Consider the following 26,640-nt stretch of genomic DNA (forward strand, 5'->3'; position numbering starts at 1 on the left):
TTTTAACCTGAAGTGAAAGTTGTTTCTTATAAATAGAATATAATTTCCTTTTTATTATTGTTCTACAATTTTATTGATGCTTGCCAAGAAAAGTAATTTGATTTTTCAGTAGAAGTTGATTCTTCAAGGACATTTTTGTCAGTCAGTATCTCTGGCAATGCATTAGTAAAGGAACAACTGATAGTTTTACCACACTAAAAATAATAAAGGTTTTGGCTCAGTTTTGATAAAAATATTTCATGTTTTTTAGATGATAGAAAAAGCTACAGCTAAGTGATGGATCAGAATACAAGTATCTATAGACTGAATTAACAATAAACTATTTTATTTTATATTCTATATATCTTTTAAGACCTGGAATTTTAAAAATGTTAACTCATAATTTCTAGAATAATCTTAGGCCTAAATAATTTTCAGTGATGTTACAGTTTGGACATGTCAGATTAGTTTAGCAAGATCTCACAGATATTGATATTAAAATTCAAGGTCAAAACTGTGAATAATCATGTAAACTTGGACTCTTCTAACTCTACCATAGTTTTTAACACAATGATCCAAGTCCATCTCACTAGGCAGCTTTTCAGTGGTTACTAACATTCCTTTTGGAAGAAAAATAAACAACTGATGAATTAGATAATAATTATGCATCATAGCCACATATTAATTTATGTAACACAAAATGAAGAAAAATCATCTTATGCCAGAGCTGAATAATATTTGAAAATCAAGAAGAGGTTTCCATTTTATTATATTGATAAGTTTAATTTACAACTCAAGAATAGTGTCATTGTATATCCTTCTATATTTTGCATTTTAACCTCTGAAATCAGCCTTAATGTATTTTATGATAATTACAGAGAATATAGTGCATATAAAAGAGTTAGTTGGAGTAGGGGAGAAATAACTAAAACTCAAGTTTGTATGATAAGCTCAATTTTCTTTTACCTTATTTCTTACATAGACAAAACATTTAAGACACCTTTCTCATTAAAATGCTGGGGATCCAATGAAAATGCACACTAAATAAATGAATATGTTTTAATGTTGTGATTATTACATTAAGCAATATGTATGTATGAATGTATGCAAGCATGTGCTATGTATGTATGTGTGCTGTATATTGAGGCTTGAGAAAAAGTTTATATTTAAGAGAATGTATGGCTGTTGCAGAGGACCTGGTTTTAATTTCTAGAACCTATATCAGGCAGGTCACAAGAGTCTGTCTGCAACTCCAGCTCCAGGTGGATCTGACACCTCTGGCTGCTGCAGGACATGCCCATTCCCCCACACAGACAGACAGACACACATCATCGTCATCATCATCATCATCTAAATATACATATAATGTATTTTTATGTATAATTTAACATGATAGTGATAAATCTTTCAAACTTAGATCTTAAGCCTTACAAGCTCTGAAGATCTTGTAAATGTAAATTTTCTTGGGTCAAACATGTATTTTCACATAAATATTTACAAACTGTTTTAGCACAGAGAAAGAAGGTTCAGTTTTTGTCAGTGCACTGGGTTCTCATAAACCTTGCTGTGGTTTGTTTCTCAAGGCTTCAGGAGATATGTTCTAAAATTGGAAATAGATCTGGCTTCCACAGGAGATAATCATAGGTTGAGCCTCATCACCCAGGGATACCATGACTCCTTCTATTTGGTGACCAGCTTCCTACAGAGCCTTAATGAAGGCATGTATCACAGTAGAGAAGCCTGGAATCAGCCACACGGGTTTTGTGGTATATAACATTTCAACTCCACATGGCCCCATTTCTTCCTGTATTTGCTGTAGTGAGTGCTGCACAACATCTTACAAGGCTAGGCTGAAAAAGTCTGGTATCAGGTGCATGCTAAGTACCTCGTTTTATGGTCCCACTTTTTTATTTCATTTTATTTTGCTTCTTCAACAGCTTACTCAGTACTATTGCATCCATAGACAGGGCGTGCAGCAGTTTATCCTTAGATGGCTGTAGGCAGGAACCAAGGAATACTTGTCTCCCTGCCTCTCTTGCTTTCCTTAGGTAGATCGTTCATGAAGATACATTAGAAGTTTGTTTAAAATTAAATAGCCCTTGTTGTTGGCTCAGTCAATAACTCCTTTTTCATTGACTTTATTTCTGTGCAAGCTGAAGAACCTTATCCTCAGAGTTCTCCATTGTAGTAACACTCACCAAAAAGGCAGCATTTTCCTCTGTTCAATGATTATAATTTGGCTGCTGAATTTTTAAAGTATCTTGAAAGGGTTAGCTGACATCTCTGTAAACATATAGAGGCATTGGACCCTGCAAAAGCCCAAGTTACAGGCAGTTGTGAGCTCATGGTGTGGGTTCTGGGGATCTAAACCAAATTAAATGCAAAAGTGTCAAACATCTACTTAGACTTGTCCACAGATTCCAAGGAAAGGCAGAAACTCCCCATTCCACAAGGATACAAGGACAGCACTAAAGGAGTCAAGAGATCAGCAACTGTGTGCAGGTTTCAAGTACCCATAACATAAAGAATATTCATATTAATACATTTAATTTACACCCCAGCTTTCTTCTTGAATGACAGTAAGACTAACAACTCCTTCCTTTCACATTTGATACACCAGTTGCTTTTTGCTTACTACTGTGCAGTGCTTTCTTAGATCAGACTATGAAGTTTGTAAAACTCCATGTGTGGATTTCAAGTTAAATATCTCACTCTACCACAAACTCCCAAAGTCTGCATTCCTCCTCAAGAACCCAAAGGATATTGGATTATGTTATAAAAAAAATGGAGGCTCTCATTTATGTTTTGTCAAGGTATTGGGCTGGATTATCTGGTTTACATACATTTACTTTTTTGTTAGCTTTAAATATATAGAGAAAATTTGCCCTCAAAGTGTTTAGATTGAGTCTTTACATCTCAGTTGACTTATGTGCTGTGATTTAACATGGCAATATACTTCAGCTGTCTTCTGAATTTTGACCTTTACTCAGAATTTACAAGTTGCTGCACAGGTGCAGCAAAATGACAGACAGCAACCTTTAGCTCGAGCCAAATACGGGGTGATAATTGTGACGTTGCCCTGCTAGACTCTGGTTGTCCCCTCCCGTTCTGTCCTCCCCTCAATACCTCACATGTTGGAATGGCAGTTCACCTGGATCCAGTTAATTCCCTGATCACTAAGAATGTGAAACATACTGTATTACCTTGATTGAATTGCCAACAAGATATTATTGATCTGCTTTTTTTTTTTTAAATAGCCCCTCCAGAATGGGAACAGAAAATCCAAAATACATACCTTTCAATCTATGACAGCTTGTTTTGGGAATGCAAAGCTAGTGGAAAGCCAAATCCTTGGTACACATGGCTAAAAAATGGTGAACGCCTCAACCCGGAGGTAAGGAAGTATGTGTTAGAAATTCCTTCCCTTACAAGTACATTTGGGTCAAATAATAGTCATTCTCAGTAGTAGCTCATGTCTTTGGAGTATTCAGTGTACTCTAGGGAAGGAAACTTTACATTTATGTAATTCTTACACAAACTCAAAGGAAGAAAAGAGATTTGGGACTGAAAACTTGGACACAGTCATACTAACAGTTATGAATCCACATTCAGATGTCATTAGCACATGTTCAGGTAGCAGTAACTGGATTCAGTGGGAAAATTAAAAAAAAAAGAAAAAAAGAAGAAGAAAAGAAAGAGAATAAAAAAGAAGAGAACATGAAGTTGGGAGGAGATTTTGGTGATGGATATAGGGGAAGTGCAGTGTGGAACTATGGGGGCATAATCAAAAGACTTTATAGAATTATGAATTATCAAGGATAAATAAAATATTCTAAACAGTAACAAATTAAAAAGATTGCATCATCAGCAAAGCTAACACTTGATGCGCTCTCCTGTGGGTCAAGTCTCATACTCTGTTTTTTTTTTTTTTTCTGTACATTGCTTTATCCTCAAGATAATGTAGGAGAGATAGATAGTGATCATTCCTTTAGATATATGAAGAAATGTATTTCAGAGAGGCTGAAACACTTGTCCAACATTGTTCAACAGCTACTAAAGTTAAAATTGACTTTCAGAACTGTCCCTGTGGGTACCATTCCAGATGAGGAACACAGAGAAAGGAAACTATTTTCCAAAGTTACAGAGCAGTGAGTAAATGATATAGTGTGCTGAATTTTGTCTCATAGAAGGACTCAGAATCTGAGTTGATACCCACTCTCCTGCTTCTAGGAAATATGATGACTGTCCCTACTCCCATAAAAAGATCTGAGTTTTTGTACACATTTTAAATATAAACATATTTTCTCTTAGAATGCCTATCCCCTGAGAGAACTTTACCCCTATCAAATTTTCTCCAAATAATCATGTTAATATTGCATTTTATTTTGCACATGTAGCCATAGTCAGAGTCATAAAGAATATGTTATTTGGAAGGAAAAACAATGTTTGGTGTGTCTTTGGTTCAGTGTAATGTTCTTCCAGGATGCCTTTGGAATGCTTTCTCTTTTTCTTTGTTTTCTCTAACCTACTTACATTATCCTTAGAGACCAGTAGCAGATTCATTGAAATGTTTAGCTTAGGTTAGATTTTTATTATTAACTACTTTACTTTCTGCACACAAAATTGTATTTCAGTACCCTAAACGACTCCTTGTAGCAGATGATTGATACTGACTCAGGTGGTCTTTAGAGGAGGCTACAGAAAGAAACGCTGTGGCTTCTCTAACTTAGAACTCAGGCAACACATTGTAAAGTAATCACATTCCAGGATCGTGGAACTTTCTAAATTATTTTGAATCTCATAGAATAGGCAGTTTCATGTATTCTGTTCAGAGGATGCCAGTTTTCAAAGAAATGATATAGCACAGATTATTCCATCCACCCCCCAAATTATTCCACAAAAAATTATACTTCACACATTTTTTTTTTTAATTTTAGAAAGCCACTCAGGACCTTGCAGGGAAAGTTGTCAGTGACAGATACAAATGTTCATTAATATATTTTGTTCATGAGAATGCTTACATTAACAATGAAACACCTTTTATATTAATGCAAAACATCTTTTGATGGCTATTCATTTATTAGGAGAGAATTCAGATTGAAAATGGGACTCTTATCATCACCATGCTGAATGTGTCGGATTCTGGGATCTACCAATGTGCTGCAGAAAATAAATATCAGACAATTTATGCAAATGCTGAATTGAGAGTGTTAGGTGAGCTATTCATTTATAACCAAGAAATTTGAAATGAAACCTTTACATGCTATTATTTATACATCATCTGACCTGATTTTTTTCCTGTGAACTAGAAATTACTTTCCCTAGAAACAATGAGAAACATCTCAATTAGCTTTTTATAACATAAAAGGTTTTAATTATTTTCTAGTTTAGCAATGCATTAAGATCCCATCATTAGTTGTGTGCCAAATTCAAAAGGGTTTTAATCAACTAACTAGATTCTAGCAGGTGGTCTTGAATACAAAACAATGGGATCCAATAGGAATATTTTCAGCTACAAATATGAGCATGAGAATTATTTTCAACCACACTGGCATAAGAAAAGCAAGTGACAATTTATAGAGACTTAAGACATGGTGACCCGCTTTATCTCCATTAAGGTGTGCACTGGCTATCAAGTATGACACTGCAGCTGGGCTGTTATACTGAGAACCTTTTCCTGCAGATGTGTAAATGTGCGGGTTCAAGATGACTGGTGGAGTTGCAGACGTCAAGTTCGTATTCAGGGCAGAAGTAAAGGGAGAAGACAGATCCTCCCATATCTGTCCCTTATTTAAAAAAGAACAATTCCTTAAGCTTCCCTTCATTTACTTAACTAGAATTTTTGTCATATTGTTATGCACATACTGAAGTAAGTACAGAATAAGGAAAACAGTCCTTAGGGTGGAAAGTATTAAGGTTGGAACAGTGTGAGATTGAAATCACATGAAATTGAAGCAGTGGTGTCTGCTGCAATAAATGAGTGTGATGTATTTTTACCCAAGAGTTGATTAGTGATAGGAAGAATGGCGGAAACAGGAAGAATGAAGTAAGAGATCAAATATTATAGGCTTTTGGATGCCAGGCATCTTGTTCATTCTTTAATCAGTACTATTTCACTGAACATTTATTATATCCCAGGCTCCAAGAATAAAAATACTCAAGTGAGAGTGACCTTCACTGAACTTACAATTTAACTGAGAAAATAGCCACATTTAAAAGTTGGCTATCCGTATGGTCAAGAACTGAACTGTTGGTGTCCAAACACAAGGCAAGCCAAATAGAAACTTAATTGAGAACACTCTTTTCAATCTGGGACACAAAGGCAAGTTGCATGGGCCAGATGAAGGCAGAGAAGCAATTCCTAAAAAAGCCAAGAAGTCAGATAGCCTGACATATCTGAAAACTTCAGTTCATTTGGACTTTAGAAATTGAGCTTAGATACACAGATCCAGCTTGTAGGAACATGAAAGGCTTGGGTGCTTCCCAAGCCTTCTGCTTGTTCTTTTTTCACTGAACTATTATTTATCCAACTGGGTAGAATGAGACTAACAAGTGTGAGGTTTTTAAATTGCACTTAGCTGATCTACCTCTGTTGAAGACCCATTGTATTTCGCCACCTTAAATATTCTAGAAGAAATTGGACCTAGTGATAAAATACCTGTGATTTGCCTCAGTGGCATAAACCATGTACAAACATATGTATATACATGTTTTTATTCATTTGTATGTATATGTTGTGTGATTGTGTATGTGTGTGCAAGTGTGTGTGTGAGTCTGTGTATGCTTAAATTGGCCTTAAGATGACTTGAGTATATTACCTTTAATTTTGAATACAAATGTTGAATTTTATATGGTATATTGGTTTAATCTTAAGTTACTGCATGTTAATTGAGTGATTTAATGATTCAATTTTTAATTTTGTTTTCTAGCCTCAGCTCCAGATTTTTCCAAAAAACCCATTAAAAAAATTTCAGTTGTTCAAGTAGGTGGTGACATTTCTATTGAATGCAAACCAAATGCCTTCCCTAAAGCATCAATTTCTTGGAAAAGAGGAACAGAGAATCTAAGGCAAAGTAAAAGGTAAAACATCCTTACTTTATAAGTCCATTTTTGTGTCTTATAATGTACCATCCCCCAAACCCTGCTTTTTCTTCTCTGATGAATCTTCAGTGGAGTACCCCGAGATGTCAACAATTTCACATCCTATATAAACATAAGTAGCTATAAAGCTAAAGCCTGTTTGTGTAATTTGGCTGCAATATTTTCATTGCACACACTTATAATAGAGTTATATTTTTAAAATCCTTTAAGACCTTCTTCTATATTCAGTTTGAGGGCTTTCCTGACCCAGCCTGCTGAGAAATCAGTGAGAACATTATACAAAGGCAAGAGACACTCCTATGCACACACCTGGTGATATGGTTTTTAAATAGTCACACAGGTGTTCACCCCATGACTAAATGAATTCACCACATGACAAAAAATGTGGAGAGTTTTCCTGTCGAGAAGCCAGAGAGGTTTCCTTCCAGAATGGATGCAGGTGAGAAATCTGAAGTCATCACTTGAATGTTTTCTAGGACAGTGCAGCAAAACAGAAAGAATACTTACTTTTTTTTCCAAACATATAACACATTTTATTACATTGCTCTATAGATCCTTGTGTATAGAAAGGATGGTCAGACTGAAATTGGCAGCTCTATTTGAATGACCTCTCTGTGTTAAGAATGGACCATTGTGCATACATGAGTTCACAGAGCTTTTTTAACATCAAATGTAGCAGTGACCCTCATCTGGCAAGACAGGGCACATGAAAGGTAGAAGTAAAATGTAATGAAAATGAATGAAACACAGCCAAGGGGATGAATGACTGAGAAATAATACAAGGCTTATTTGGGGCAGGGGCTACAGAGGAGGTCTCTGTAACTCAGAGCCTGCTGCCTGCTTTCGAAATCAGATACAGGACAGGAAGGGGTAGGTGAATTTGAAAAGTTTCCTTTGTTGTCCACAGTTGGATATTGGTTGGGGTTAGCAGTAAGTAGTCAATTAAAGAATGTCAGGTGACAGGTAAACATCTTTATTGAATGGCCTTTACTTGGGGTCCACATGGCAGGAAAGGCAAAAATCAGAACGAGAACACTAGTCAGGAAAGATTACTGTAGTTAAGGGAATTGTTACAACTCAGCTAAAATGGAGGAGCCTTTACCAAATAGCTGGGCCTAGGTTAATATGGCAATGGATAGTTTTGGAGAAAAGGACCCAAAAGACTGGTGTGTGAGCTGTCACTTCACGTTAACCCTCACAACTTGATTTCAGACACGTCTTGCTTCCTGCAAAGGTAGATTCACTGTGTAACATATCCAATATTGCAGGAAAAACTAGAAATATGGATTTTCACAAAGGACCTCTGAAGCTAGAGAAAAGAACCTCCATAGGCTAGATGCGAGGACCCTGATTTGATGTTAGCAGTCCTAGTATTGCCCTTGTAGCCAGGGAAGAGAATAAAAAGGAAATAACAACAAAAATCAGATTGGCATTGGTACTGATGGCTTCCTGCCTCTATCTGCTGTCCTGTAGACATCTCCAAATATCTGATGGAGTGTTTGAGAGGAAGCATCCTAGTGCCTTTGTCCATTCCTTAGTCTTGCCTTTATAAAAAGTTTTCATATCCCTGTTTAAAGACTTCCTAAAATAGAAACCCCCTTAAATTTTGAATGAATGAGTCAGAATAGATGGATGAGTAGGGTATTGGAGTCTTTGAGAGAGGCTTTACTTAGGGAAATGCCTCAAGACAAAGGGACAGGTGTGTCAGCATAAGGGAATAAGAAGGTGAAGGGAACCGGCTGCCAGAGCTCAGACTGGTCCCTTCTGGGAGGTCACTGCAGGTGTTCTCTGCTGAACATCATACAGTTGCTTTCCATGTATTTTATCTTTCATCCCTAAAATTGAATCAAACTTTAAACATGCTGATGTGGAAGAATATTCCAGATATCACATGCCATCATAAAGTGGATCTAGACGGTATGTATACTCTACTATACTGATCAACTCTGCTGTGTTGGATGACGTGGTTCTGAAGTGTGAACCAAAGAGCAGGAGGAGATGCCAGTGACCTTTCATGACCTTAAAATGCTCAAACACAAGGTGTGTGAGGAGGAGAAGGAAGAGCAGCTGGGAAACTGTGAGAAAGTTGGGGGAGGGGATTGAGGTGAAAGAAAATCCAGAAAGCATAAGGAATATTATATTTTCAGACATTTGTTTTTGTTTTTATTTCACTTGCCCCAGATAGAATTAGTGTCAGCCTCAGAGCAGTTACTAATGGCCATAGCATATTCAAGCTCACCTTACTGTGATGAAAGGAATGGTCTTGTGGCCTCTTAACCTAAAGAGAGTCTTCATTATAACATCTTCCTCTAGTTTGGGGATTTCATTACACATTTAACAATAGAAAGCAAACAAATTAAGTTCTGAATGTGTAGTCTAAAAAAACTGAAGAAATAATTGAGCCCTAGCAGGATGTAGCAATTACAGGCATCTGTGTTTACCTGATATGGTGAGTATGAAACAGTAATTTGTAAAGGGCATGGGGCAAGCTACATGAGACATCATATCTCTGCAGGCTTTCTGCCCTGTTTCCTCATCTATTGCCTTCTGTCTTCACTGGTTTCATTAAGCGTGTGACTTCAAGCTGCTTACTGGAAAATACATCATCTATGCTTGTAGCAGTATTTTTTTTGGTTGGGACCACTAGCCAGCAAATTATGACATGGAGACTTATTATTAATTATGAAAGCTTGGCCATAAGGTTAGGCTTGTCCAAGTAGCTCTTATAACTTAAATATACCTGCTTTTATTAATTTACATTCTTCCACATTGCTCAGCTACCTCTGCTCTGTACCGTGTCTCCTAGGGGTCTGGATTGTAATGCATAGATTCCTCCTCCTCTTCCTCTCTCTCCTCAGAAATTCTGCCTATCCTCTCCTGTCTCACTATTGGTCATTCAGCTCTTTATTATACCAGTCACAGCAATGTATCTTCAAACAGTATACAAATATATCACAACATTTCCCCCTTTTTTTTCTAAATAAAAAGGAAAGGTTTTAACTCTAACATAGTAAAACTATATACAATAAGAGCAATTATCAAGTAAAAATTACACTCACTATATTCAGTCCAATTGTATTTGGCAAATTTGGAGAAAGTACTGTACTATCTATCTATCTTAGTGAGTCCAAACTTTTATACCAAAACCACTTTTTATCATAACTTGTATTACCATCCTGAAACTATCTTTTTAGATCTTAAAATACCTTTTTAGATAAACAACTTAAGATTTTGTTTATCAACCTCATAAACTTTATATCTCTTATGTAAGTTTTTTTTTCTGACTTTGGTAACAAGGAAAACTGCAACCATAACTATCTATTTTCATCCCCATCAAAAACCCCATTAAATAGAATAATATAATAGTACCTGTGTATACACCAAGTTCAGAGCAAACAACTTCCAAAACTATAGAAATGACAGATAGCTGGCTGCCTGGACAGTCACCAATGTTCCTCTGCAAAGTTGGTGCATTCATCTTTGGCCTACAGTCCTAGAATATCTGACAGACTTTTATATGAAGCAGGAATTTTGAAAAATTGCTTATATTGTCTTGGCAGTTTGTCAGTCCCTTCTTTTGTGTCTTGCTCCTCCAATTTGGACAGCATATTGTCAACAATCAAGGCAAGGGTACTTTCTTCCCCAGATGGCTAGTTTAGCCACATTGAAAGCAAACTCCATATGTAGGTTATTTGATGCCCATCATCCCTTTTTGAAGTAAATTGGTGCTGCCAAGAGCAGACATGTTTCACTCTCATGAGAAGTCTTATGCTATTAAAACATCTTAAATGCCATATTCTGTAGGTCTCTGAAGTGTTTGAAGACCATCTGGCTATCTAAAATATTTTTCTGTTTGACCTTAAAAACATACCTACATGACTACAAGTTTGATTATTATAGATGACTAACTACTAACATACATATCTTAATTTCACTAAACAGTTTGTAATAATAGTCTTTAAGGACTAGAACTTTACATCACATTTTAAATGAGCCGCATAGGTACAATACCTTAAACAAGAGTAGAAACATATATACACTATTTGTAACAAAAATAATTTTATATCAATATACAAAGATCATACCAATGTAAAATATTTGAGACTAATAGTTGTTTTTTAGTTTAAACACAGATTCAATAATCTACCATTTTGTCCTATCATTTTTATATTACCTCCCTCCAGTTTCTTTTCAGAAAGAGATCCTTGAATCCAATCTCTTTTGTTTAGTTTCTTTTTTTTCTGACCATGACCAGTAGCAACATGAAACTAATCCCTACTAAACAATGACACACATCCACTGAATGACCAGAAACCACCTACCTCACATTAGGAATGGGAGCATCATGTTCTCTAGATTGCTTCCTGTTATCTGGGGGCAGTGACATTTTTAAAGGATCCTGAAAAAATGGGGATCAAGTCCTGGGAGAGGTAGCTGTATTTTTTTTTGTTTAGTCCCTTGTGTGATAAGAAACTGTAGAGCTTGTCAGAAGTCCTGGCTTGAGTAGTCTGTGAGGCTAGGCCATCTCAACTAGCAGCTTTGAAGTTGTTCTGGATAAAGAATTTTGAGAAAACTGCAACAGAGTCATTCTGAGAGGCTGGATCCCCTGTGCTTCCTGTTTTCATGGGTATCTGTTCCTTTTGTCCTGAAAACACATAAACTTTTAAAGGTAATATACATATCTGCATTAACATAAGTATCAAATGTACAGTGTGCACAAGTCAGCTAAACATGATTTTCTGTTTTCTGTTTGATCATGTAAAAAGCATCTGTCAACTTTTTAAGTCAATTTTGGTTGTAAAACCAAACTGTAATATGTATCTCCATCCACGGGATAGATGGAGAGTAGGGGTCAGCTGATCATTTCTCCATTGCTCTGTGGAACTTTCAGGTTTAACTCCAATATCTGACTCCTGAGATTTTATTAATAATAGAATAATTTAGATAATTACTACATATGATGTCATTTATATTGGCTTTAATGACTTTCTTGTAGTCTGGTCATAAGGACTTCCAAATAATTTGAAGGTTAAAAAAATGCAAAATACAATATTATAGAAAGAAAAAAAGGAAAGTGTAGGATAGGGGAATGGAAAGAAAGAAGAAGGTAAAGGAAATAAATTGGAAGGTAAGGAAACATTAGGATTACTGTTATCAAGTATATCTTAGAAGTTGAGTTGACTACCCTAAAATGTTTTGCTTTGAGTGTACATTTGAGACATTTCTCTACCATAGGACTCCTTATGTAAAATGAATTGAAAGGATAACACAATTTAAAATAACAGATTCTGATGCTGTCTTTAACTCATCAGTTATAAGGTATATTCTTTCTTTTAAACTAGTAGCCTGACCATGAGATGGGTACTGAATAATTTTCCATGATCAGAACTTACCTTTTTCAACTACTATTGTTAGACACAGGCCAAATCCTAATAAAGTAATTGTATTTAACTTGAAAATGGCTACCATAATGGAAGACAATTTCAAGAAAGGAAAGTATTAAAGTGCTAAACATTGACACAAATTATTGTTTTTTTCTTGAGACATGGTTTCTCTGTATAGCCTTGGCCATCCTGGAACTGAACTGTCCTTGAACTCACAAAGATCCATCTGCCTGTGTCTCCTGAGTGCTGGGATTAAAGGCATGCACCACACCAGTGGCTCACAAATTAGTTATTATTAAATCTAGAACATAAAAATTAAGATTATTGGAGTCACTACGTTTCTGTATCTATATGTGTGTGTGTATGTGTGTGTGTGTGTGTGTGTGTGTGTGTGTGTGTGTGTGTGTGTGTATGTGTGTGTGTAGTTTTTCCAGGCAATTGGAATCAAGTTTTCTAAGAGCCAGCAACAGAATTTTGGACATAAGGGATGGTCACAAATTATTTTTAAATTAGATTTAAATAGCCAAGGATAATTGTGTAAGAAGACAGACAGTTGAATAGTCTGATTTAAGGGGGGATGACAGATAATTGAGCCCATTTTTCAAATTGTATAAGGCCACATCCAGAACTTAAGCAAATCACACAGAGTCCCTGTGCATGTTCTTAATGTCATGCCAAGGTCATCATTTCATTTTAATAGAATATATATATATATGTATATATATATATTCATGCACACACACACACGTTAGACTTCTCATAACTCTGGTAGTAAATGACTCCCTGGTATGCTTGGAAAGAATGAAAGAGAAATGTAGAAAACTAGTTGAAATTTTCAGTGATTCTAAATAGAAGCTTTTCAGTTTGACTTTGGGAGTGTCTCTATGGGAAAACAGACCCTTTTAGTTTCTGGTATAAAACTTCTATATGGCACTGTCTTCTTTGAAATTTCATTATCACTAACTCCAACTGCCAATAAAGTGTAACTACCTGAAGGTGGTTGAGAGAGATTTAAAGAAGCCTATTCAAAGTCATCAAAGTGTATTGCCTAGTTATAAAAAATGGTGGCAATATACGTGTTTGGACAATTTTTTCCTCTTTCATGAATCAGGAGTTTCCATCACAAACCCAGTAGGTGATGAAATTTACTTAGGGAGCCAAGTTCTGTCCTTCTGTATCAAGGCTGTTTCCTTTCTGCTACAAAAGAAGAATTTTCTGAACCTTCCTTTGTTTGAAGTCATGTTGACAAGTGCTTTAATATATTGAAACATTAACTCAATTCAAACAACAGTTGTTTTATGGCTACCATGTTTCTTATTAGCTTATGCACCATCATCAAAGTCTACTAATTTAAGACTTCTGTCTCAGCTTAATAGTCCATGAACATGGAAAATCCTGAAGGCAGAAAATTTCCCTTCCTCTTAACATGGGTTATTGTCATTAAAGAGTCCAATTGTGCTTGATGTTTTGTGGGGAATGAATGGCTACACCAAGTCTGTCTCATTCTCTTTAGTGATACCAAGGATTTATAACAATGTGTAAATTTGACAGAAAAGAAAGCATGCATTGAAAAGAGTTCAGCATCAAACATCAAATAGCATGGGTTCTGGTCACACTCTTTGAGGAGTATTATGGCTCTGAGTAAAACCACCAGGCTACTGTTTCTTCTTTTTGGTCACTATAGTAATTAAATGCTGATTATTCCTTATTGCATCCACATAATGACTGCCTGTCTGGAAATTATGGTCAAAATCAACAGAAAAGAGTACTTGGCTAGTTGAAATAGTAAGTTCTTTGTTGACTGCATAATCATATATGTCTTAATGACTTACTCAGGTGGAGAAGTGACTAAGCTAAAGACAATTGTGTCTATGAATTATCAAACAACTCAGCTGATCTGTTTGGTGGGAATTCAGAGAGTTTAAGGAGAACTCTGAAACTAGTGGGAAAGCCATCAAGACTTTGACTCTCATACTTTCATTCAACGTGTCAGTTTGAACACTCAACACAAGCTAGAACATAACATATTCAGTATATATTTTATATCCTTCAATCAGTGCAAATTAAACTTTATTTTTTAGAGGTTGTACATTATATCAGTTACTTTTCTTTTGTAGTGAGAAAACACTATGGCCCAAAGCAACATAGGGAATAGTTTATTTCGGCTTATATATCCAGAGGGAAAGTCCAAAATGATGGGCAAGGCATGGCAGCAGGGTCAGGGGCACGAAGCTGAGTAATCATATCTTCCATCACAAACAGGAAGCAGAGAGAGGGACCTGGAGATCAGGCAAGACTATGTAGTTTTAAAGGCTGCCTACAGTGCCATACTTCCTGTCTGTCGCAGGTGTCCACCACCTAAAGTTCAATAACCTACCTCCGAACAGCACCACCAACTAGGGACCAAGTGTTCAAAGAGCTGAGCTTATAGGGTATATTTGTCATTCACACTACTACATGCAGCCAAACTAAGACTTCAAATATTAATAAACCCATAATCTGCTCATTTGTTAATTCTTTATAAATTTTATAAATATTCATTGAACACCCTTCTACTACTATACTGTACTGTACTCTGGGGCTAAAGTGTTAAACTAGGTAACTGCAAGTATATAACACTCTCTTCACCTTTCTTAAGAAATAGTTTTTTCTTAAAGTTATTTAGAGTCAAAAACTTTGGTTCAGGCCTCAATTTTACTTCTCATTTATTTGATAGCTTCTAGCAAGTCCTTTAGTTTTTCTGGTTCTCAGTTGAACCATTTTAGAGAAAATAGTGCTTCTTTCTCACAGAGGGGTGTCTGAGATACAAATGGCACAGCCTATGTAGAAGGACACGAAGTCTCCATGTGTTCTAACATGTCTGTATGCACTTCCAGAAGTCATTTTGACCTCTGTGCAGTTCATTCTATGCATTCTTACATCAATCAGACAGAACAGCAACCAAAACTTCACCTTGGGAGGTCAAGGTAAATGCTGATGAAGCTCCTGTCTTCAAGGCATTCTCAGGCAACTGAAGGAATTAATCCCACATCTTCTGAATTTGATTAATCACTTCTTTTCCTTACAGATCTACTTAGCCAGTGACCTGACAGAAATCAAAAGCCCTAAATGCATCTCCTTTATTCTCAGTAAGTGCTGGCTACCTATTCGGAGACTGTGTTGTGAATTTAATAGGAAATGTTAGCTTACTGAACAGACAGTAAAACAGTGTGCTCTGCTAAGCAACATTAAACATTGTGAATCACTGATCCTTAGTGGTAGTGGACCTAGGAGCTCCAAACTACAGAAACAAGGAGGAACAGAGCATTAAATTTGTCCTATCATTGGAAAAACCACAATGGAATCCATAAGTAATTCGGTGAATTTCTACCTCATTTCCAAAAACATAAAAATGAAATAAAACGTACATGTAGCCAGGAAAATATTCAATGATTGTAGAAATACTCATTGAAGGAAACTCTTACTTGAGAAACAATGTATCTGGTGTTTTTTTGTTTTTTGGTTTTTTTTTATTTTTATTTTGCAATACAATTCAGTTCTACATATCAGCCATGGATTCCCTTGTTCTCCCCCCTCCCGCCCTCCTCACCTTCCCCCCAGTCCACCCCCCATTCCCACCTCCTTCAGGGCAAAGCCTTCCCCATGGACTGAGATCAACCTGGTAGACTCAGTCCAGGCAGGTCCAGTCCCCTCCTCCCAGGTCGAGCCAAGTGATCCTGCATAGGCCCCAGGTTTCAAATAGCCGACTCATGCAATGAGCACAGGACCCGGTCCCACTGCCTGGATGCCTCCCAAACAGATTAAGCCAATCAAGTGTCTCACCCATTCAGAGGGCCTGATCCAGTTGGGGACCCCTCAGCCATTGGTTCATAGTTCATGTGTTTCCATTCGTTTGGCTTTTTTGTCCCTGTGCGTTATCCAACCTTGGTCTCAACAATTCTCGCTCATATAAACCCTCCTCATTCTCGCTAATTGGACTCCCAGAACTCCACCCAAGGCCTAGCCATGGATCTCTGCATCCAGATCCCTCAGTAGCTGGATGGGGTTTCTAGCACGACAATTAGGGTGTTTGGCCATCCCATCACCAGAGTAGGTCAGTTCGGGCTGTATCTCGACCATTGCAAACATGGTATGTACTCACTCATAGGAGGATACTAGATGTGGAACAAGGATGACTGGACTCACATCACCAGGGAGGCTACCTGGAAAACTGGACCCCAAGAAAGACACGGGGATCGCCCAATGACAGAGAAATGGAATGAGGTCTATATGAACAGCCTGGACATGAGTGGGGGGTAGTGAAGGACGAGGGTCGAGGGAAAGAGAGCTTGGGGGAGCGGGAGATCCCAGCTGGATCAACAACAGAGAGGGAGAACAAGGTATCTGGTGTTTTATATATCTCAAAACAACATTTTTTCATGTAGTGATATATATAACTGAAGATCAGTGTTCTCACACAGTACACGTTACACTGGTGTCATTTTACCTCAAGTAATTTCAAACATTCCATAAAAAGAAACTTAAGCATTTTCAGTCATGTTCCATGGAAAGGAGAAATTCTATCCCATGGCAGTTGGTCTCAGAATGATATCATTTTTCACAGGCTCAAAACAAGAAAACATCAGTTCTTCTGACACAATTTCTGTCTCTTTCACTTACTTATTTAAACTCTATGTTTATGAACAAACCTCGTTGAGTCACAGATTCTCTGTGCATTGCCTTTCCTGATGTACCACTATATAGGCAGAAGTTTCTGTCCTGCCAGCAACTGCCAAATATCCAGCAGCTGCTTCCTAAATAATTGACTTGGAGGCTTAATATTACTTATGAATGCTCAGCTGGTAGCTTAGGCTTATTACTAACTCGCTCTTATACTTAAAATAACCCCTAATTCTTATCTATGTTGAGCCACATGGCTTAGTACCTTTTCTCAGTGAGGCATTCGCATCTTGCTTCCTCTATGTCTAGCTAGCAACTCCTGTCTCCGCCCTTCTCCTTCTCATCATCCTTTGTTTGGTCACCTCGCCTAACTTTCTGCCCAGCTACTGACCTGTCAGCTTTTTATTAATCAATGAGAGTAATACATATTCATAGTATAGAAAACGATTGTTCCACAGCATGTCATGCTTAAGCACTGTATATATTTGGATGCACTGCAAATGGAAGTCACTGTAGTGACAAGTAAGCCCATCAAATGTGGAATCATGCAGTTACTCAAAGTGATTGCTATTCAGTATATTTGTGTTGAGGCACCAAATTTGGAGTGGATCTACTCTACTGTTATTTTCTTGCCACTGCACCACCAAGACTTCCCTTCTGCACAGAGCATTGAATTGTGGGAAGGGATGAAGTGAAGGATGGAAAGATACCAGAAAAATCACAGAGTGGGGAAGTTGCAGAAAGGGAGGAAAAGAGAAAGGGGACCTGGGAAGACATTATCTGTGACTCCCATTCTTTGCTCCTGAGCAAATCAGTTGCTTTTCCTGTTCTCCAAAGAGAAAAGTTATCTGTGAGAAGAAATATCTGAAATCCTATAACATGGTTTATCAGACACACACACACACACACACACACACACACACACACACACCAGAGAGAGAGAGAGAGAGAGAGAGAGAGAGAGAGAGAGAGAGAGAGAGAGAGAGAGAGAGAGAAACAGAGAGATGGAGACAGAGACAGGGGAGGGAAAGAAGAGAGGTGCCTTAGTTTGCTTTTATTTTTCTCCTGAGTAAACTACATGGGAAAAGCAGTTATTCATTAAAAGTCATGGTCCCATTCATACACCATTGCATTTTGTCCCTAGAACCTTTGAGTGACTGTCTTCACTTGTGGGGCATCAGCCAGAAATGATCAGGATGCATCTATGTAAGAGAGTCCAATTTTTGACTCCTCTCCCTGTTAAAATATGCTTCTCTATATTTTACAGTAACTACCTTCTGAGTTATTATGATACATTTTTTCTTTGCCTAGTCTCCCAAGCACTACCTTAATAATAAAACAACCCTTCCATACACACTTTTTCCTTGTTGCTTTAATCATCCTCCAGCAAGTGCAAAAAAACCCAGCTTCTATGCATTTTCTTGCTTCTTGCAGAGCCTCCTAATAGAAGAAGCAAATAAAGCTAATTTTATTTTGTATCACCAACTACTTAGTGTAATAGTATTTAGTCCATCAGGTAGCATGAGTATCAACTAGGCAAATGAACCATATGTTCCCATGTTTAAGGCAGAGTGGCAGGCTGCATAATGCCAGGCTTATTACAGCCTCCCTCCTGTGATGCCTCTTAGTAATAAAATTGTAAATTGTTCATACTCAACTCCTGAGAGCCTTGTTAAGGTGAGCCTTTCCCAGGGAATACATGTTGAAGATGTCAAGAGCCCCTGTCACAGGATAATGTAATAAGCTAAAATCCTTTGTGAGCACTTGTCCATCTTGCTCTCCGTTTTCACTTCTGTCATCTAATCCTAATTCCTTTATTTCTATGGACTCCACCAATCTTTGTCTCATACCTTTTCATAGAATGCATGCAGAACCACCTGCCTGGCATTGTCTGATAACAGCTTTCATTCATAAAAGATATAAAGCCTAGGGCTGGAGTGCTGTCTTCCTGGGTAAATTCCTTGCTGCACAAGTCAGAGGGCATCGGTTTTCATGCTCAGCATCAACCTACAAAGCTAAGGATGTCAGTGTGTATCTGTAACCCCATATTGGGCATGGGGAGTAGAGATAGGTGAATCTCAGTAGTGCTGGCTAGTCAGTTTAGCAAGAACAGAGAACTCCAGGTTCAGTAACAGGACATCTCTAAAAAACTAGGGTAGAAAACAATAGAGGAAGACACAACTTCTGTCCTCTACACATGCATGCACCCATGTGTGTACCCACACACATATGTGCAAATATGCTTATAAAACTATGCATAGAAACATGCACATATATATTCACATACTCACACACAGAGGGAGAGAGAGAGAGAGAGAGAGAGAGAGAGAGAGAGAGAGAGAGAGAGAGAGAGAGAGAAGAGAGGAGAGAGATGTAAAGCATCCCTTTAAGCACAGTCTGCATACTGGGTTTCTATGGTTTCTTGTTACTACCTTACCTTAGATTATTATGGTCCTGCATCTCTATTTGAAATGTTTTTCCCTTGTTTCTAAACCAAGGGCAAATGTGAAAAAGTAAGTTCTACCATCTATATGGTGGTATAAGCATACAAGTATAAGTACATAGCATCTTCCAAATCCTTGTACTGAATCCTGCAGTAGCACACATGTGCCAGCTTCATCGTGGAGAGTCTGTGAACTCAAAGGCCATATCAGAAAATTTTGAGTTTGATCATGCATGGTAAGAACTTTGGGAAAAATGCAGATCCTAGAGCTGCACCCAAGAATTTGATTCTGTAGCTGTGGAACAGGACAGAGGAACCTGGAATTTGATAGCTTAAATTTAAGAAACTCCAGGATGAGCTGAGTCCAGCTTGATACATGTCTATCTTGTGGTAAAATCCAGACTTTTTCTGTTACCTCCTTTTTCCCTTAGGGGGCATACTGAAAGTTCAACTCTTCTTCCTTCAATGTTTCAAAGACACAAGTCCTCTGTTGCCTTGCTTTTTGAAAATATGAATCTAATTGGCCTTGGAATGATGTCAACTTACTATTAGCACTCATTTCTAAGTGACATTTATATCTCCAAAATTCACATAAATATTCAGCAGCTGTAATTTTACAGACAGAAAAGGTCAATTATTTGTGTAATTTATACAAATGACCTTTGGTTCTTGGCTTGACTCTTTACAAAGAAGTGACTGCTGGATATATTTGAAGTACAATGATCTTCAGAAGAAGATTCTAAGAACAAATAATGAGTAAGAATAAATGCAAAGAAGATTGCTACCTACTGGCATAGTTGAATAAATAAAAACTAGAACCAGGGTATAGAAATCACCTGTGGTACTGTGCTCAAGATAAGAAGTGAGGCTGTCACAAAATTTTGTAACACTTGTTAAAATTTTATGATTTCCTTATGGTTTTGACAATGTAATTTTGATTTTTCCAAATGACTTTATATAGAAACATTTTACAGAAACACATTGAAAAAACAATCTGTCCAATACCTATAGAAAGAACCTGTGTCCTTTCAGTTCCTTACCCACTTTTCACCCTCTTGTGGCCCATGGTAGGAGTGAGACTCCCCTAGAATTTGCCAAGACTGGAGTTTGGTATCTACTAACATACAGTTTAGATCTATAATCTGATTGTCCATCATTATTTACCAAACTATTCAGGTATTTATGAACACGGTAGGAAATCAATCTGATTTACATTTTGTAACATGCTGGGATTGGTGTGCAGTGTGGGATAAAAAGGGCCACATACAATGGGTCAGATACCTCATGTGGTATAATGACAGTGTGAACCATCCATTACTTTTTCTCTTATCAGTTCAGAAAGACATAAAAGATGAAGGTACTTGAGGTGGCACTAGAAGTATACATGGAATTTTTCTGCATGTAGGAGAGTAGGAATGGTGGGAGCTGTTTATGTGAACAACTTAATCTGCAGATTTAAAGTGAGTCTGACATTTGGAGTAGTTACACTGAGCCTTTGAGTTTGAATATTGACTTTCCTTCCCTGTGATAAGATATATTTCCTCAAGGATCTTCTTTGTACAGGAAGAAACTATACTTTTTCCTTGAGTCATCCAACAGCTTACTGAAGATTTGAGGGATGCTTAGTTATATTTAATAATAATTATATGTATATGTACATATATATATATATATATATATATATATATTTCACCTATTCCTAATTAAATTACCAGTGCAACCAGAAATCTATCATTTCCATACCTGTCCCTGACTTTCATCACAGTAGAATGATGATAATGGGAATAGCATTTATTTATAGCATATCCACCATGGAAAGACAGTATGCCAGGATGTTAGAAACATCACTTCATATGATTTTTTTTTATGATATATCTATGATAAGTACACATTTATTGTATTTTAACTTTTAGATAGATAACATTAAGCCTTAATGAAGTTAAACATCACATACCCAGTCATGCAAACAATAAGTCATGCAAGGGCATTCAGCTCTAGGGAGCACTGACTCCAAGGCTGAATGTAATTGTAACACTACACCATAGACTTTTAATTAGATTTCTGATTACTTATAGTACAAATTGTTGAACTAAAGCCAACTTTAGTACCATACACATTCTTTTTTCTTTGTTCAGCAATAGATTAAAACCTCTTCTCAAAATAGTCACACACATAAACAAATGCACAGGCATGCGCTTGCACGCATGCACACACACACACACACACACACACACACACACACACACACACACAGCCAGAGATCTATACACTACTTTTATTTATTAATTGTATCAAATGTATCAAATACAGGTAATCTAAATAGAAACTTATTAATTCACATCTATGTGGGTACACATGCATCTGGAAGTTAGTGATAAAATTCGAGAGTCATTCCTCAGAATGACTTATATATTTTTGGGTCAAGATCTCTTCATGTGAGTTGTGACTCACTAACTGTGCTCACTATTTCTGCCAGCAGGCTCCATGGACCCTTCTGTCTACATCTCCAGTCTGGACCCTTTAACAACAGGTGTACTGTGACTAGATTTTCCATAGTTGCCGAGGTTTGTACTCAGGTCCTTATGTTCTCATGGCAAGCACTTTACCGACTTATCTCCCTTGCCAGCTCTGGATGAGAGTTTTATTAAAATATGCAGCGGAATTTTAGTGATATGTTGACATAGACATGGAAATCTCGTAAATATCCATGAATTTCTTCAGCTTTGTTAACATAATTGACCTGGGTGTAGAGTTGTAACAAGTATGGCGTCAAACGACAAGAAGTTACATCCATGTTGGTTGCCTAATCTCAGTCACTTTTATAAGCCTAGTTATGTAGTCTCCAAGTAATACAATCAACATGGAGCAAATTGAGATCCAGAATCAGAAATTCCACCAGGGTACATCACTTCCAGTTTCACCTTTATGAAGCAGGAGTATCATTTCTCAGGGATTTCTCTTTTGGTATCACCAGATTACATAGTCCAGGTTACAAGAGGCAATAAATAATATCCATTAATTTTCTAGCTCAATTCCTGAGAATCCAAGTATACTAGGGAAAAAATCACCATATAAGGTCAACTGGGAATATTTGAACCTTAGTTATGTTAAACTCAGCCATAGATACAACTTCCCGCTTCTCAAAAGCCTGTCCCCATGTAGAAACCACACTTAACATGTGCTCTGAAATCCCAGTGTTCAGATTTCTTTCCGTTCTCTTTGGCACCAGCCTCTGTCTTTTCAGTTGCTGCTTCTCTAGCTCTTTGGGGGAATGTATAGTTTCTTTTTCTGATTTCTTTTAAATCCTATGATCACTTTTTTTTGTCCTTTGGCAACCTTGCAATTTCTCATCTTCTTTTTCAGTTTGCTGGGCAGTGAGACATAGATATGTTTGCCTATGAGTCTATATTATCTTCCTTTCATGTTCGTTTAGACATCCCCCCCACCACCCAATATGACAGCCAATATGGACACTGCTCTCTTCCTTCTGCTAAACAGCAAAGTGCTCCTCTAAGGCTTGTTTCACTGGGTTAATTTAGCTCAGTTTCCATCTGATGCTTTTAGTGGGTGCTAAATTGAATTTCCTTTATATTTTATGGAAGACTGCCTACTAGCACACTCTTTGGCATGCCATTGGGATGAAGACACGTTATGACACAAAATTATTATGCTATTTAGCAATTTCTGTTTTCTTTCATCTCTTAATTTGTGTCTTGATTCAGGCATCATGAATCTGAATTTGTGGTCTGTGTTAGTCACTACAAAGCTGTTGCTTAAATTATATCTCTATCTTGAACATGAAGATAAATCTGGATAGATTCTGAAATCTGAAAGCCCACTTACTTGTTTTTTACTTGGAATTTATGAACATTGAGCCAAATACTTTGAATCTTCACTGTTCACACCCATATTATCACATTAGGCATAAGGTAAAAATAAATATTAGAAACAGGCAATAGAAACTTTTTAATTCTTATTTAAAATGTACTAGAGTTAATTTCTCAGCCATAGGTAGAACTTCTAAATAGTTCTTTGTAAAATAAAGACTTTCCATTATGTCCATGCATGCCACAAATAACTTTTGGATAATCAGTTCATAGGAAATATTTTTCTTTTTCGTTGAGAGAGATTACAGAATATAGATGGATCTGGTCACTCACTTCTGAAGTCCTGGCTACTCAAAAGACCGAGGCAGGAGAACACTGCATTCACAGTCAGCCTGAACTGCAGAATGAGATCTGAACCCAGGCTAGCCTGGGTTATGTCATGTGTTCAAAGGATTAACTTGGAAGCTAAGTGAGGCTCTGTCTCATTTCTTTTTAATTGAAAAGAGGGGAAGAGATAGAGATGCAAGCTTATTGGTATAGTACTTGCCTACCATGCATGGGGCCCTAGGTTCATTCCCGGGCATGTAACTTAAAGAAACTCAGGAATGCTTCTTTATCTTCCTGACTTTAGAAAAACCCTGCTTCTTAAACAAAGGTAGTTTTGGTGTCCCTTCTGTTAACAATGTCTTTTCATAAATTTTCAACTTGGTTTTCCTTTATTTTCCATGTCCCATCACTACCCAGTGATGTAAATTTAGTTATATGTGACTAACATAACTCAGTATACAGGCTTTAACAAACATATTTGCCTGGAGATATGACAGAGTTCCCCCCCACCTTAAAAAAAGGAGAGATGCATCACAGCACTTTTTGTAAGCCAGGTAAACATTTAGGGATCATTGATTGTGGTCTAGATTATAATAATTTAAAAGATTTTGTGGGCTGTAGAGTGGGTTCAGCAGTTAAGAGTGGTTGGTTACTCCTCTCCCAAAGGACCAGAGTCTGTTCTCAGCACATATATTGGGTTAATTATAGTAATTCTACCTCCGGTGTGATCTGCATGCATGTATACATGTCCATAAAAATAACAAATATAAATATTTTAAAAATATTTTGTAATGGATTGTGTTGTAATCTTTATTTATTCAAACTTCAAACAATGCAAACTTGAAGGGATTATTTTGTTTCAAATTTTCTGCTACATCTACAAACATACAGAAATCATTCAGCAGGTTGTGGGGAGGTGGTTCAGCTGGAAGAGTGCTTGCTTATCATGCATGAAGGCCTGGGTTTGATCCCAGCATTATATAAATTAGGGATGGTGACAGACTTGTAATTACTATAATCCGAAGTTGGAGACTGGATGATCATTAGTCAATGTCATCCTCAACCACATAGAAAATGTCATCAGCCTACATGAAATACTGACCCACTGACCAAATCAGCACTTTAGTGCTTATTTATTTTTATTTACATTTTTAAACAAAGTGTCTGAGTTCATTAGTATATTTAATTAATTAATTATATCAATAAATTAAAAAATTGGCCTGTAACAATAAGAATAAGTATTAGTAAACATTATAAAAATGCATATTCCTGATAATTGTATAATTTATAAAATTCAGTTAAATATAGAAATGGAGCTACCTCTTACTTGCAATCGTAATTTTTCTTGGGTACACACACACACACACACACACCACAAACTATATACATGTTACACACAGCATACACATACTAAAAATGTATACCATACATACCACAGACTGCACATACCACACAAATAACACATACTTCACAAACATACCAAACACATACATCAGGCATCGTCTTCTCATCCATAAGCCACCTGTTTCAATGAAAAAATAAATTTAGCGTTTCCAATAGATGTGGAGACAAATGATTTCTTTAAAATGAAAACAAAAATCACAAGGTCAATTATTCAGCTATTCTTTGGTAGGGAAAGCCCTTGAACAGGCTTAGAAAACTTGACTAGGTCTGTGGGTAAGTGAACTAACAAAACACTCACATCTCAGTTTACTGATGTGGAATAATAATAATAGGGATGAAGACAAGCATACCATGAACTGTCATGATTAAGGGCAGGATGAGTTAGAGTTAGCTATATTCCTTGTAATAATTTCCAAGGAAAAAGAGCTTAGTTATTTGCTCAGGGAAGGATGACTGAGTAGTGAGAATGTAGATAGTGCAAGATCTTATCTTCCTGTCCTGCCAGGCATCACTTCAAAACATAGAGGCATCTAGGTTTCCAATCACACCAGTTGTCCCTGGAGAGTTTAGAGGGAAACCACCTGGGGACTGTCTACAAAGAAAAGAAATGGGAACTCATCTGCCTGACCTCCCTTTCCTGCTGAGATCACATTATATAGATCTATGACAGTTAGAGGAGTTTAGAAAATATGAGAACTCCTAAAGTGTTTCTGAAACAGTGGGGATGAAAGAGGGTTTAGACAAGTAGATTGGAGCACAAAGCTCTGGCATGTGAGGAGAGATTTTAGGCTTTCATCTGGCTATTCTGAAAAAAATAAAAGCTAAGATTGTTTTGCAAATTCTGAATATATACTTCCCCTATGAGTCTTTCAAGACTCTTTACTTTTAATAATATATATCATATATAAACATATATGGGCATGTGTGTATTTATATGTGTTTATTTATGTCCATGTATGTAGACTTTTTCCAAAATTTTTCAACAATAGAACAGAGGTAAGTAAAATGTTTGTTCATAAATGTTCCTGAACTTTCCTGCTTTGTCTTTCTTTGTGTTTGAATATTGGTTAAGATAGCAGGTATTTGGTGCTGTCCAGGAGATGAACTGCATCATTCAGAGTATTGATGCCCCCTTCAGTCCTGTCCTTGAGACAACAACTGAAATTTAACAAGATCTCTCTTTTAGTTTTATCCACTTCTTACTACATGAATGATCCCATGAGAATATAAACTGGGTTCAAATGAATTAATTAAGTAAGTAAAACTGAAATTTAATCCTGTACAGAGGTGCCAGATAGTCTCTCTGTTCTATTGTCATTGATGCCCTTTAAAGTTGTTGACGTGAAGACTGGGGAGATATAACCTTTATTTCTATTTATCCATGTGTACTTTAGTATTTACTTTTCAGTCAATCAGCATGCCAGTCATTTTGGTAGCTTATTAAGTGATGAATTTTTAAAAGAGAGGTTATTAATTGACAATGTGTTTAGCATAGATATTACACCATACCTTAACT

At 36.9% G+C, this 26,640-nt stretch overlaps 1 protein-coding gene across 1 annotated transcript in view; it reads left to right on the forward strand.

The window, feature by feature from the left end:
• Positions 1 to 26,640, forward strand: part of Cntn6 (contactin 6) — a 337,384-nt gene that overhangs the window by 259,118 nt on the left and 51,626 nt on the right. Inside the window, 3 exon segments of the mRNA XM_052719550.1 lie at positions 3,237 to 3,373; positions 5,064 to 5,193; positions 6,909 to 7,059. Coding sequence (XP_052575510.1) covers positions 3,237 to 3,373; positions 5,064 to 5,193; positions 6,909 to 7,059 — 418 coding nt within the window.

Source organism: Peromyscus californicus, unplaced genomic scaffold (assembly GCF_007827085.1).
Source record: "Peromyscus californicus insignis strain IS unplaced genomic scaffold, ASM782708v3 Scaffold_6__1_contigs__length_162567912, whole genome shotgun sequence".
Classification (NCBI taxonomy): Eukaryota; Metazoa; Chordata; class Mammalia; order Rodentia; family Cricetidae; genus Peromyscus; species Peromyscus californicus.